This window comes from Myxine glutinosa, chromosome 2, assembly GCF_964187855.1.
Source record: "Myxine glutinosa chromosome 2, kmMyxGlut1.1, whole genome shotgun sequence".
NCBI classification, from domain to species: domain Eukaryota; kingdom Metazoa; phylum Chordata; class Myxini; order Myxiniformes; family Myxinidae; genus Myxine; species Myxine glutinosa.
The window spans coordinates 211,455,387-211,470,149 of NC_136262.1; the positions used below are offsets into that span (position 1 = coordinate 211,455,387).

A 14,763-nucleotide genomic window follows, 5' to 3' on the forward strand; every position below is an offset into this window, starting at 1 on the left:
CAAGGCCAAGGTTGAGGAGGCAAAGCGGCAAATGCAGCGGCAAACGACCGCCGCCACTAATCAAGATCACGGCGGCAAACCGCCGTCACCACCGCTGCAAACAATGGGCACAACCCACGGGAGCGGGCCCAAGGAAACAGCGAAGGAGCCGAGCAGGTGAAGCCAGGAGCAGCAGAGCAGAGCCGGGACCATGCAGAGGGCAGACTCAATGGCCAAAAATCCGCCACGACCACCAGAAAAGCAAGATACGGACAATGGTCCAGTCAGAGAAGCGGCGAGCAAGCGACGCCAGCGTCCCCTCCGGACTGGAAGCATCAACCGGAAGCATATGAAGCATCAACCAATGAAGGGTAGAAAAGCGGGAGGGCCGACGGGAGTTGTGGGAGATATGTTGAAGGCAGCAGGAAGTTGGGGTGTGAAGAGAATGACAGAGATCTGTAATCTGGTGGTGAAAGAAGGCCGCATTCCAGTGGATTGGGAACTGAGTACCCTCGTCCCTCTATACAAGGGGAAAGGTGACCCTCTGGAGTGTGGCTCGTACCGAGCGATAAAGTTATTGGAGCATGGAATGAAGGTATTGGAAATGGTGTTGGAGAGGAGGATAAGGAAGAAAGTGGAGATCGACGAAATGCAGTTTGGATTTATGCCAGGAAGAGGAATGACAGATGCGCTTTTCATTGTGAGGCAGTTGCAGGAGAAGTACATGGAGAAGAGGAAGAAGTTGTTTCTTGGGTTTGTTGATCTGGAGAAAGCATTCGATAGGGTTCCACGCAAAGTATTGACATGGGCATTGAGGAAGTTAGGAGTGGAGGAATGGTTGATCAGAGTAGTGATGGCAATGTACAAAAGAGCGCGCACAGCTGTAAGGACGAAGGACGGGAACAGTGGTGAGTTTGAGGTGAAGGTGGGAGTGCATCAGGGGTCGGTACTAAGTCCACTACTATTTGTAGCTGTGATGGAGGTGCTGGCTCAGAACGTAAAGGAGGGTTTACCGTGGGAGTTGTTGTATGCAGATGATCTGGTGTTGATTGTGGAAAGTATGGATGGACTGAAGGAAAAGATGAACAAGTGGAAGGAATGTATGGAGACAAAAGGTCTGAAGGTGAATATCGGAAAGACGAAGGTGATGGCAAGTGGTAAAGCATGTGGTGAGGTGGAAAGAACTGGGAAGTGGCCCTGTGCTGTGTGCAGGAAGGGTGTCGGAGTGAACTCCATTCAATGTACAATGTGTGCTGAGTGGGTTCATCAAAAATGTAGTGGTCTGAGAGGGTCATTAACCAGTGTGGCAGCTACATTCAAATGTAAGGTGTGCACAGAGGGAGCTGCAGATGGAGGAAATGTTGGGTTGGATCTTAGAGACGGCGTGAAGCTGGAAGGTGTGAAAACATTTTGCTACCTCGGAGACATGCTGAATGGAGAAGGTGGATCAGACTCGGCAACGGTTGCTAGAGTGAGATGTGCATGGAAGAAGTTTCGGGAACTGAGTGGCGTGCTGATGATGAGGGGAGTGTCATTGAAGCTGAAGGGAAAGGTGTATGCTGCATGTGTGAGAAGTGTTATGATTTATGGGAGTGAGACATGGGTCATGAACGTAGAGCAGCAACGAAGGTTGGAAAGGGTGGAAATGCGAATGGTTCGACGGATGTGCGGAGTATCGTTGAGAGAGAGGAAGGCAAATGATGAATTGCGAAAGATGATGGGAATAGAGCCTGTGATTGATGCTGTGAAGAGGAACAGGTTGAGATGGTTTGGTCATGTGTTGAGGAAGGATGAAAGTGACTGGTTGAGAAGAGTAATGGAAATGAATGTAGAAGGAAGTAGAGGACGGGGAAGACCGAGAAAGACTTGGCTAAAGATGGTGGAAGAAGAAATGCGGGAAAGGGGGTTAACAAGGAGAGATGCAGAAAATAGGGCAAAATGGAGAAGATTGTCATGGGGACCGCAAGGCTAACCCCCGCTCTAGTGGGGAAAATGGCCTTTAAAATGCATGTTGTGTTGTGTTGTATGGCCACACACTCAACATGTCCACCAGATTTGATCCGAATCCATCCATAACCTTTTGAGATACCCTGCTCACAAACAAACAAATGGACAGGGGTGAAAATATAACATCCGTTCACCTTAGGTGGTGGAGGTAACACAATTCACTATCATATCTGCAAAAACATCAAAGGTCCAGTCCCTGCAAAGTAGAGCCACAAAATCCTGGATAAAAATAATAATCTAAAAGGACATGAAATATATAACTTTATTTCATAATACATGAACATTGAAAAGGCACAATTGCAACAAAATATTTCTAGAAACAAGAGGACCGACCGCTTTTCCAATGCACAGTACTATTAATACAATTACTTCGGGTCCAAATTCAAATATAAAGTAGTAAGGAACAGGACAAGAAAAATGATATAAAAACAACCTTGAATCTGAAGAAAATAGACAGATTAGTGAGTCAGACCAACTATAGTTGGAGGGAGTTGAACGCTTGTCAAGAAATAGAAAGATACCGGGAAATATGCACAACAAACAAACTCCAATCAGAAACTCTCTGAGATTCAGGGAATATCCATAAGACACTTTGGATTTAGTGAATATTTTACAGAACACCTGAAAATGCTGCTGAAATGAGAGAACATCCCAGGTTGGTCATGAAAAAGCAATCCTAGTTCTGGGTAGGCTTTGTTCCACCCACCAAGGACGAGGAAAAAAAAAAAAAAAAAAAAACCAAGGCCGATACTATGAGCTACCGCTTGAGTTGGCCTTTTGACACAAGCTTTTGGTGTTTACAACCAGTGAGAGAAGTGAAGTCTGAAAAGTAAGTTGTTTGTAAAACTGAGATATGAGCAAAAGTGTAAGAGTACCAGTGAAAGGAAACCAGGAATAAATGGAAAGTAAAGCAACATGCAGCTACTTCTTCAATTCAGAATCCTCCTCACAGCTCTTTGCCTGACTCTTCAGTGTCTCCATCTCACCCTGGGGAATCAAAATTTAAAAAATCATACTACAATACCAAAATATGAAATAAACAATTACTTGATTAAAATGACACTATTTTAAAACAAGCATTACGAACACATAAAAAAAAATGATGAATGATCGTTTTAAGGCCATTTTCCCCGCTAGAGCGGGGGTTAGCCTTGCAGGCCCCATGACAATCATGGTTCCCTGTTTGAGGCAATGTTTTTATGGCCGGATGCCCTTCCTGACGCCAACCCTTGGTCACGCTCTTACGATGCGCAGGGATACGGTGTACCTATTCTAAACCGGGGTACACACCGGGCAATAAGCCTGGATTTATTTAAAGCAATTCAACAGAGTTAATTTTTGTATCAAATACAGTAGTCCCAGAGCTCGGAGGGTATTATTTCACTTTTATTTACCAAAATGTCTGAGGATTTTTCTCAGGTAATATCTGTAGAATTCAGAAATGCATTTCTGACAAAAATATACTTGGACGTTTTTCCTCAATTTACTCTTGAAGTGGGGTACTGCACCCCCTAATAGCAATATCACGATTTTGTGTCACGTCGTATTTCGGCTTTGTACAGTTTTGTCATGGAAAGCTGTAAAACTGTACTGATACATACAAATAAGGTATCATATGAACAAGTGTAATCTCCTGGTTCATTTTATATGCTGGACTGCCTGCTATTCAAAATATAATAGGATTAACTTAGCATGCATGCAAAGTTTGGGGCCACTAGGTTTCATGGTTTTGGAGTTATGGTGGGGACACACACTAAATGACTATCTGACTGACACACATTGTCTTTTATTATAGATTGATCAAATATTTTCTGAATACAAAACGTCTTGCAGAACGATTGGCGTTTGCGCCAACATGCAAAGTGCAAAAATTAAAACATTTTATTGTGTTCAACAACTGAAATGCACCGTTTACGGGATAAACAAAACCACACAAACCTGCACAAACTGGAAACAGAGTAGCACCTCATCCATCTCTCCCATAAGTTGTTTCCGCTTATTCGTTATTATCTGAGGCCCCTTAACCTCCATGTCACGCAGCCTAAGAAGCAACATCCACAACATACAATAGCTTTCCAATTGTGTGCAGTCCACGTTTACAAGGCACATTCTGATTGGTACAATGAAGCAGGTGCTCACAGGTTCTCAAACAGCGAGTCTTATATCCCATATACAGGCCACAAAACCACATTCTTTACTTCAATGCCACTGATGTGAATTATAAGAAATCACAGTTCTACATCTAATTCATCAACTGATGAACGGTTTTATGACGTTGTTGGCAAAAAATATAAAATAAACCTTTCATTGGCAAACTGTTTGACAAATTTCCCTCTTCAGACCTTGACAAAATCACAAGCTGGTCAAACACTTGGAATACATCTTTCAATCCTGAAAATCATACACTCTCACTACCTCCCTCTAAAAGGAACATATGGAAAACCCTACTATCTACTTTCTTAAACATCCTCTTGAGGAAGTTGAGTGATTCAAGCTCCTGGGTCTCTATCAGCCATGATCTTTGTTGGGCACACCACATTTCAAAGTTGGCCTTCAAAGCCAGCCACCAATTGGGCACTCTCCATCATACAAAGTCCTTCCTTGACACACCTAAACTCCAATCCTCCTACAAGGCCTTCATCCACAGTTTGGTGAACTGTTCTACCCTCTGGGCTGGCTTCCATGCCTCACACCTTGATCAGCTTGACACCATGGAAACCAAGGCGTTCAAGATCATTGGAATCTCCCGTGAAGAAGCAGAATCAATGGGTCTATCACTTCGTCATCACAAAAAGGTCAGTGGTCTTTCTGTATTATAACGCCTCTTTTCTTGTCTTGCACCCTCTGCTCTTTCCTTGCTTTGCCTCCACCCCCAGGTTTCTGCAGGGCACACATGCACTACCCTCAACCTCCTGGTAAAACTATTTCCAGGATCACTGCGCACCTCCACTGATTCGTTCCTCTTTTCTCCTGCCCGTGGAACCAACTTCCACATTTTCTTCAATCTCATTCTTCCCTCCATGTCTTCAAGACAGATGTTCACCACCATCCCAGGTCGTCGCAATCCAAAACCATGATCTTTTCTACCCACGTTACCTCCCACCCCAATCCATCCTCCTTACAAATTTTCAGTTTTCTCTCCTGAGAGTTTCATTCTGTATCATCCTGTCCACCCTATGCATTCTCTCCTGCCCCATTATTTGTCCAAGTCTTCCTCTGTCTTGGCATTTCCCCTCTCTCTCTGCTGTTCCTTTTGTCCTGTTCCTTTCAGTCTAGTGGTACTAACTCTTCCACGAGCTTCGACTATGTATACAAAAAAAAGTCATACTTTTATTGCTTTTAATGCTATTTTCAGAGCCATCTAAATCATGAGCAGAAGGTGAAATTTACCTTGTTTTCAAAGCCGTCACCTTTCCCTCTAACCCGTTTTTCTCAACTCCAAGCTCTTTACGCTTTTGCCACAATCGCTGCTTCAGCTCCTGCTCAACAGCCATGTAATGCCTCTCCTCCTCAGCTGATTCCTGATGTTATCATGGTTAGATAAAGGTTAAATTTTGGCTGAAGATCACAGGCAAATGTCAGATGATAGCAATCAAAATGAAACCTTGCAGAATTAACAGCAAATCAAAAGGATTGATGAAACTTTATTTACCTTCCATTGCTGATATACAATGGCATGGTCACGTGAATGGCTTAAGGGGTAAACGGGGAATAGTTTGTAATAGTTTTTTCATAGTGCATGTTAGCACACGTGTGACGCAATTAATGCAATTCATGAGGCAGTGTAGAACTAAGTGTTTATAAGCTCTTCACTCCCTCCAAACAGTCTTAGTGTCTAACCCCATTTCTCCTCCATACATTTTCCAATGTTCCCCATGTAATCTGTGTATTCAGTTTTCCCATTCTCCTCGCCGACCACCACGCTGGTTGGAGGCCTGACGTGTGATCGGAAAATTTCTGACCCCTCCCCAGCCAATAAGTGTCGGCGCAGGACCTTTGCGCATGTCTAGATAAGAAAGAGCACCAGAGAGAACACTGGATGTGTGGTGGGCCTCTCCCCGTAGTATGGCGTGCTTGGCTTCGACTCACAGTGATATGGCATGGTTGGCCTCACCCCGCAGTGATGTGGCTTGGTGGGCATCGCTCCGCAGTCAAGAACATCACACCGCAGTGGAGGACATTACATATACGAGTGGGAGGCCATCAAGTTAAATAAATAAGTCGTCGAGATAATTGTTTTAACATCCATTTGTTCAGATGTTTCCCCACTTGTGGTCATGTCGTTTTCCCCTTTCCCCCTACCCCCCCCCCCCCCCACCTTGTTTCTTAATCTTAATACATCCTTTGTTGATGAGACCCCATTTGTGGTCGCTTAGGAATCTGCAGCTCTGTTGCGCATTGTGCAATTGTGTAACTCTGTACACGGGTAAATTGTAGCTGGGGCTCAGTTAAAACCAAACCGTGTTTTAACTCAGTTAAAACAGGAATACCTCTGGCTACGGCTTCCCCTTCGCTCCCACCTCTTGTTCATATGTGTGTTGTACCGTCCACCAAACAGTGATGACTCCATCTACATCTCGCTGTCTGATAATATGGACCAACTTCTATCTACTCATCCAAACTCTCTCTTCCTCATATGTGGTGATTTCAATTGTCACCACGCCAGTTGGCTAGGTGTGGGTACCTCTCTCACCAGCCATGGCTCCTCAGCAAAGGACTTCTGCGACTCACTGGGACTGACACAATCCGTCAATTTCCCGACCCGGATCTCAGTCAACGGAGCATCTTCTATTCTGGACTTGGTTATGACTAACTTCCCTGAAAATGTCTGCTGCTCTTCTTCTGCTCCAATCGGCTCATCTGATCATGTGCTTGTTAAAGTGGACATCTCTCTGACCATTCTCAGGGAGCCTCCTCAGCGTCGACGAGTCTGGCATTTCACTCAGGCCAACTGGCACGGTCTTCAAGCAGCCATCAATCATCTGGACTGGTCTCCCATCTCTAACGCCTCTGACATCAACTCATCCTGGAAATTCTTCCAAAGTAAATTGCTCTCTCTCATGCACAGATTTATCCCATCTCGTCTTCAGTTGCCATACCCTTTCTCCCGTCCATGGTACACGGAATCTTGTGGTGAGGCTGTTGCCCAGAAACAACGCCTTCGTCTCCTGAAAAGCTAATCCAACGGAAGGAAATCTCATTTCCTTTCACAAAGCCCGAAACAAGTGTGTGTCCACCCTCAGGAGAGCCAGGAAACAATATCTCTCCCTTCTCAAGACCGAACTCTCCTGTCTGTCTCCCTCTTCCAAATCCTGGTGGCGTCTGGTCAAATATGTTTCTGGTGTTTGTTCCCCCTCCATCCCCTCCCTCACCTCAAACGGCTACACAGCTGACTCCGCACGTGAAAAAGCTAAATGCCTCAACTCTGTGTTTGCCTCTAAATCTTGTGTCCCAAACCCATCCCTCTCTGTACCCACTGTACCCAGCTGCTCCTGGACTCCGTGTCCTTTCCTACTGACAAGGTGGAAAAATTTCTGTCAACTCTCGACTCTGATTCTGCAACTGGACCTGACGGCATCAGCCCACAGGTCCTAAAATCCTGTTCTTTCGCTCGTTCACTCCCTCTCTCTGTTCTCTTCACCCTCTCTTTTGCTCAAGGTCATCTGCCATCTGCTTGGAAATCTGCCAACATCACCACTTTACACAAAAAGGTGCAAAAACAGATACTAGCAACTACAGACCAATCAGCCTTCTCCCAATTATCAGCAAAGTCATGGAATCCATCATTGCTTCGGATATGAAATCTTTCCTCTTCTCCAATGGCTTGATCTCTGATCATCAATTTGGTTTCAGACCTGGTCACTCTGCTCTGGACATGCTGCTTCTGCTGTCTCAACAATGGATGGAGGTCCTCAATGCCAAACAGGAAATTAGAGCTGTCTCCCTTGACATATCACGTACCTTCGATACCGTCTGGCACCCCGCTCTGCTCACCAAACGCTCCTCCTTTGGTATCCATGGAAATCTCCACGCATGGCTGGCGGACTTCCTCTCTAGTCGGTCAACGTGTGGCCCTGAATGGGTTTCTCTCATCTCCTCTTCCTGTTCAGGCTGGAGTTCCCCAAGGCAGTGTTCTGGGCCCTGTGCTTTTTCTGGTCTTCATCAATGATCTCTCTGACTCTCTTGAAAATCCTCTCTATCTCTTTGCTGATGACTCCACTCTCTGCCGCTCCATTCCTCATCCCTCAGATCGGCAGTCTGCAGCCTCCTCACTCTCTGCAGACCTGGACAAAATCACAGACTGAGCAAACAAGTGGAACATGTCTTTCAATCCTGACAAATCTCACACTCTTACGATGTCTCTCCGAAAAGACCGACTGGACAACCCTCCCATCCACTTTCTGAATAATCCTCTCCAAGAAGTTCTGTCACTCAAGCTTTTGGGTCTCACTATCTGCCATGATCTTTCCTGGGAAAACCACATTTCAAATCTGGCCTCCAAAGCCAGTCGCCGACTGGGCATCCTCCGTCATGCGAAGTCCTTCCTTGGCACACCTGAGCTCCTCACCACATATAAGGCTTTCATCCGCAGCTCAATGGAATACTGTTCCCCCCTCTGGGCTGGTGCTCCTGCCTCACACCTAGCTCGTCTTCACGCTGTTGAAACCAAAGCGTTCAGAATCATTGGAATCTCCCGCGATGAAGCTACCTCCGAGGGCCTTTTACTTACTCACCGCAGGCAGGTTGGTGGTCTTTCTGTCTACTACAGACTCCTCTCCTGCCTTGCTCCTCTAGCTCTCTCTGGGCTCTGTCCCCCAAATATTCCTACAGGTTGCACAAGATCTGCCTGCAACCCTCTTATGGTTAAACTGCCAAAATCAAGACTCTCTGCTCACCTTCACTCCTCTTTTCTCCTGCCTCTGGAACAAACTCCCTCACTCTCTTCAATCCCACTCCTCCCTCCAGGTCTTTAAAACAGCTGTTCACCACCATCTCTTATCTTCCCCCATCCAAAACCTTGATCTTTTCTACCCCCGCTAATTTCACCCAAAATCCACTTTTTTGAAATACCAACTTCTTTCCTGGAAGTCCTTGGTGTACTGTGTTTATACTTCTGTGTGTTTATACTTCTGTGTGTGTTTATACTTCTTTATGTGTTTATACTCCTCCCACCCCCCCCCCCCCTTCCCACGCCGCCTTCCCCCAAACCCTCTCCCTCCCACACATTCCCGATGTCCCTGCTCTCAAATGTTGTGTTGATGTGCTTCCCCTTCTCTCCCCATCTTGTCTACCGCTCTCCGTTTTATATACTTTGTTTGTTTGTATCTTTGATTTCTTTTTGTGATAAATGTTAGCTCTTTCACGAGCCTCGATTCTGTATACAAAAAAAAAAAAAAATACCTACTTCGGCATCGCTCGGCCAATCAGGGAGGCTTGTGGTTCTGAAACCACCAACCTGCATGCAAGTTACGGGCGGAAGTGTTGACCTCGTCCCGACCAACTTGGCGGTTCGTCGGTATGGTTCGAATCCCATGACCGTGACTAAATTTACAATTGCAGCTATTCTCTCTTAAAATCATCTTTGTAGATGGGATTATAGTCAATTCAATTGACAAATAAACTAGAGAGTTCATAGAACACAATACCCCATGCAGTGTTGAAGTATATACAGTACTTCAAATTCTAACACTACAATAATGATTTTAATAAGATCGTTTAAAAATTCCGGAAGTTGGGCGCTACTGAAACTGTCTTATACACCACCCTTATACGTGCCGAGAGGATGTGACACAGACCTGTTGTGCAAGTTGTATTTCCTCCCCCAGCCGTTTTAGCGTCATCTTCTGTTTCTCCAGCTTCAATTGATTTTCTGCCAGCAATGGCTTAAACTGCAGGCAAGATATGTAAATAAACACATTTCATTTGCAAATGCAATGTCAGCAGCCATTGGAAAAGGGAATGAAAAGAGAATGACCTTCATCAGATTGAATTTCTGATCCTGCAGCTGGGAGGAGAGCACATTAACGTTTTTTTGCTGTGCATCCTTAATCTTCAACAATTCTGGTTGTGGGGGTAACTGCAAAAGAAAATATATATTCTTTAAAACAGGTTACAACGAACGTTCATGCATGCAGGTCGCCATTACAATTTTTTGCTTCTCTTCCAAGCCTTGGTTCAATGAGCCCGATAATGACGTTATTGTAGGAAAATAGCTTTCTTTCTTTCAACTTGGAAAACTAAACCATTGTTTAATCACCAATATCAACACTGGGATGGAAGAAATGATGTCAACACAAAATGGTTCTGTTGTAGAACAGCTGGACAGAGAGAATAGTCAGAGCAAATGAATTTACAAGTTGAAAAGGAAACTAGACAAGGACATAGGTAGATAGAACAAGGTAGTTTGGATGACTGTACCTTCTCTCATTGCATTTTTGCCTTCAGGTATGTCTTTCCCTTTCTAAACTTGATGGTACAGAGGTGTATAAACGTCCTTTTTTCTGTTTTTCTTTTACATAGTTGAGGCTCGTGGAAGAGCTAGAGTAAAATGAACGGATCAGTTGAGAGAGGGGTGGGGGGTAGAAAATATCATGCTTGAGGGTAGAAAATATCATGCTTTTGATATTTTATTGAGGGTAGAAAATTGAGGGTAGAAAAATTAATGAGGGTAGAAAATATCATGCTTTTGGATTGGGGACAATCTGAGATTATGGTGAACAGTTGTTTTGAAGACCTGAAGGGAAGAATGAGATTGAAGAGGATGTGGAAGTTGGTTCCCCAGTCAGGAAAAAGAGGAACAAATGAGTGGAGGTGTGCAGCAATTCTGGAGTTTGGGAATTTCACCAGAAGAAGTTTGGGGTGGACATTGCATGCCCTGCACCTGAGGGGTGGAGGAGGCAGAGCACAGAAAGAACAGACTGCAAGACCAGAAAGGAGGCAGTAGAAGACAGAGACCACCGATCTTTCTGTGATGAAGAAGTGATAGGCCCATCGACTTTGCTTCATCATGGGAGATTCCAAAAATCTTGAAGGTCTTGGTTTCTATGGCATCCACCTGAGCAAGATGTGAAGCAGGGGGAGCCAGCCCATTGGGGAGAGCAGTATTCCATAAAGTGCTGACGAGAACCTTGTAGATGGATAGACGTTCAGGTGTGCCATAATGAGACCCAGAAGTTTCAATGACTGCACTTCCTCAAGAGGATTGTTAAGATGTAGATGGTTGGGAGGGGAGGGGGCAGGGGGGGGGGGTTCAGGTGGGGAGAGAGAGGAGGGAAGAGGTTTGAAAGACAGTCCTTTCGGAATGAGATAGTGTGATATTTGTCTCCATTGAAAGGCACATTCGAAGTTTTTTGGGGTTTTCTTTTGACCATTTTGTGATTTTGTCAAGGTCTGACGATAGGAAGGAGGCTGCAGCCTGCCTGTATGAAGGATGAGGGATGTCACGACAGAGGGTGGAGTCATCAGCAAATATATAAAGGAGATTTTCGAGGAAGTCAGAGATGAAGATCAGGAAAAGGACTGAGCTCAAACTTTAATTGAACATCCACAATTGGTCAATGATTCCCCAATCGGTCATGTATATGTATGTATGTATGTATGTATGTATGTATGTATGTATGTATGTATGTATGTATGTATGTATATATATATATATATATATATATGGGGCTTTGATGTCCCCCTCCCCCCTTGTGTTTTCAATGTTTGACCAATTACCAAATATAAACCAACCATGTCTGCTTTGCTTAAAAATATCATATCCTTTCTATCCTTTGAAACCCTGCTTTTCCCTTTAAAAGACTTACTTTGCCTGTCATGTCTCTCAAGGATAATATACTTTGTGTGACTTTTTATAGCATGTCTCTTACTGTCGAAATATCCTTTTGGAACTTACTATATCCTTATAAAGAATTATATGTCTTGTGAAAACCAGGCCCTGATAGTATAATCCTTCACTCTGTGAAGACCAAACCGTATCTTCCCAGTCCCCCTTAAAGGACTGCTTTATATCACTTTCATGTTTGACATTTTTACGACCTGCTGAACTTTCCCCCCAAAAACCAGGACTCTGGAAAGTCGTCAACATGTTGTTTGACTCTTGAATGACCTCGGCCGAATCAAGGAGACCACTGGGTCGTTCTCTTTGTCTTGAGAGCTAAAACCACACCCCAATATTCCCTTTATAAAGTGAGAGCTTGACCGAATTATTTTAGAGCATCTTGTTGGAATCCTGGTCCTTGTGGGCCTCCGTTTTAAGCATTTTGCTTTCCACCAAGCTTGTGTGTTTGACGAATCAAATAAATATATCAGTTGTTCTTTCTCTCTGTCATGAGTCTTGAGTCCTAAATCAACGGATCCGTCATATATATATATATATATATATTAAATATATATATGTATGTATGTATGTATGTATGTATGTACATAGTTGAGGCTCGTGGAAGAGCTAGAGTAAAATGAACGGATCAGTTGAGAGAGGGATGGGGGGGGGGGGGGGCGAGGGGGGGGGGAACACCAACTGCAGAGCCAAAGACCAGGCGAGAGGCAGACTTGGACAATGGATGGAGGACCTGACGATATCTGTGTGTGTGTGTGTGTGTGTGTGTGTGTGTGTGTGTGTGTGTGTGTGTGTGTGTGTGTGTGTGTGTGTGTGTGTGTGTATGTATGTATATATATATATATATATATATATATATATATATATATATATATATATATACACACACACACACACACACACCTCCAATAGGATTGACCTGAATCTGACAAATTTCAATAGACATCACAAGAGTTTCTAGATCGCTGAAAAACAAAAAAAAGAACATGGTAAATATGGTATCAAGATTTGATGATATGAATTTTGTAACATAACCAAAACAATGAAACAACTTCTTATAACACAGACTTTAAGCATAACTGAAGCATTTTGGGGTTGCTCAAACATCACAGCCAAACAAACACATTGGGACCAATATATTCTAAGGGGATTTCAGAGAAAAGAAAATCTTGAAAGTAAATAGTACCTTAAGTTTCAACTCAAAATCATTGGTTCCCAAGTTTTCGTCCTGGTCTCTGAAGTTGAACTCGAGGTCAACATTTGGTGCTTGTGTATCAGAATAGAGGCCAACATAATGCGCTAGCTCTTGATATCGTTTCATTTTTTGTCGCGCCTGCAGAATGCACGGATGATTAACGATGATCTGGACAACAAATACCCAAAACCTTAAGTGTGGCATTGTCTGTTTACATGACAACCAATCAGTGCACTCACTACCAGTATATCAAGCAGTGAAAACGCACTGAGAGAGTGAGAGTGAGGGGGAGGGGCATGAGAAGGAAGGAAACTTCACAAGGAGTAAAAATATTCTAATATGATTAAACTGTAGTGCTAAAGTCTTAGGCCACATAGAAAACAAGAAAAAGAGCAATCAGAGATTGCAAACCCTCACCAGGACATATGTTCAGTGGTTTTTAAGGCTTTTGTGTTAAAACAAATATGGCGGCCGGACCACGTGACCGATGACGTCGTAAATTTTCTTTTCTGCACCAATTTATCCCTAGATGATGCTCAAGAAATTTAATCTTGATCGGATGAAGTTTTGTACTTGTCGAATTATGATGTCATAATGGAGGCACCTATGACATCATCATTAACACATTTTATTCCCCATGGAGAGTTCTTTACAATGAGCCATGTCTCAATTTTTTATATTCAGCGCTTTCGGAGATATAGAGGTGCAAGTTTTTCGTTTTTCCAAGATGGCGGCCGAACCACGTGACCGATGACGTCATAATTATCATTAAAAAATTATACAGGTGGAGTTGCACCTATGGTGAAAATTTCCAGTCAATCGGACCAACGGATGCAGAGAAAATCATATTTATCCTGTGCGGACAAACAGACAAATGAAAAATCACTCATAGAGCGACACTTGGCAAAACAATACAAAGTAGAATGCAACTCAGTGGAGAATACTTTTGACCTCAAACATAATTTGTGGTTGAATTCAGTGACGTGATATGCAAATCTTCTTCAAAGTTTGTTAATCTGAGAAAATTGACAATTTTATAAATTTGGCCTATGTTGACCTTCTGGCCCATGTTGACCTCAAAAATAGTCAGTGGTTGAATTCAGTTAGCCGATATGTAAATCCTATTCAAATTTCAAGTCAATTGGATGAAAATTGAGGATTTTAGAAATTTGAAAAAAAAGTGGTTGGCCTTTGGCCTATGCTGATCTCACAAATAGTTGTTGGTTGAATTCAGTTAACTGATATGTAAATCCTATTCAAATTTCAAGTGAATCGGATGAAAATTGAGGATTTTAGAAATTTGAAATTGTTGTTGACCTTTGACCTCTGGTGACCTTAAAAAATAGTTGGTGGTTGAATTCAGTTTGCTGATATGTAAATCCCATTCAAATTTCAAGTGAATCGGATGAAAATTGAGTATTTTAGAAATTCAGAAAAATGATTAACGATGATCTGGACAACAAATACCCAAAACCTTAAGTGTGGCATTGTCTGTTTACATGACAACCAATCAGTGCACTACCAGTATATCAAGCAGTGACAGCACACTGAGATAGTGTGAGGGGAGGGGCATGAGAAGGAAGGAAACTGACGTTTCTCCATGATCTTTTGTTGTTTGTGGGGTTTGAACAAAGAGCAGCCAAACCATTACTCGCTGGGCTACAAATGGGGGGGGGGGGGGGGGGGGTGCACTTTGGAGTGACGAGTCAAAGTTTTAAATTTTTGGAACAAAGAGAAGGCAGTA

At 43.4% G+C, this 14,763-nt stretch overlaps 1 protein-coding gene across 4 annotated transcripts in view; it reads right to left on the reverse strand.

Annotated features, from left to right (window-relative positions):
- Positions 1-2,230: 2,230 nt before the first annotated feature.
- Positions 2,231-14,763, reverse strand: part of NDC80 (NDC80 kinetochore complex component) — a 108,258-nt gene continuing 95,725 nt past the window's right edge. For all 4 annotated transcript variants that reach the window (XM_068106351.2, XM_068106352.2, XM_068106353.2 and 1 more), the window contains 6 exons: positions 13,011-13,157; positions 9,962-10,063; positions 9,783-9,875; positions 5,377-5,507; positions 3,925-4,027; positions 2,231-2,973 (listed from right to left, as the gene is read on the reverse strand). In XM_068106351.2, the coding sequence (XP_067962452.1) occupies positions 2,908-2,973; positions 3,925-4,027; positions 5,377-5,507; positions 9,783-9,875; positions 9,962-10,063; positions 13,011-13,157 (642 nt within the window). In that variant the 3' untranslated portion in view covers positions 2,231-2,907. The remainder of the gene's footprint in view (positions 2,974-3,924; positions 4,028-5,376; positions 5,508-9,782; positions 9,876-9,961; positions 10,064-13,010; positions 13,158-14,763) is intronic.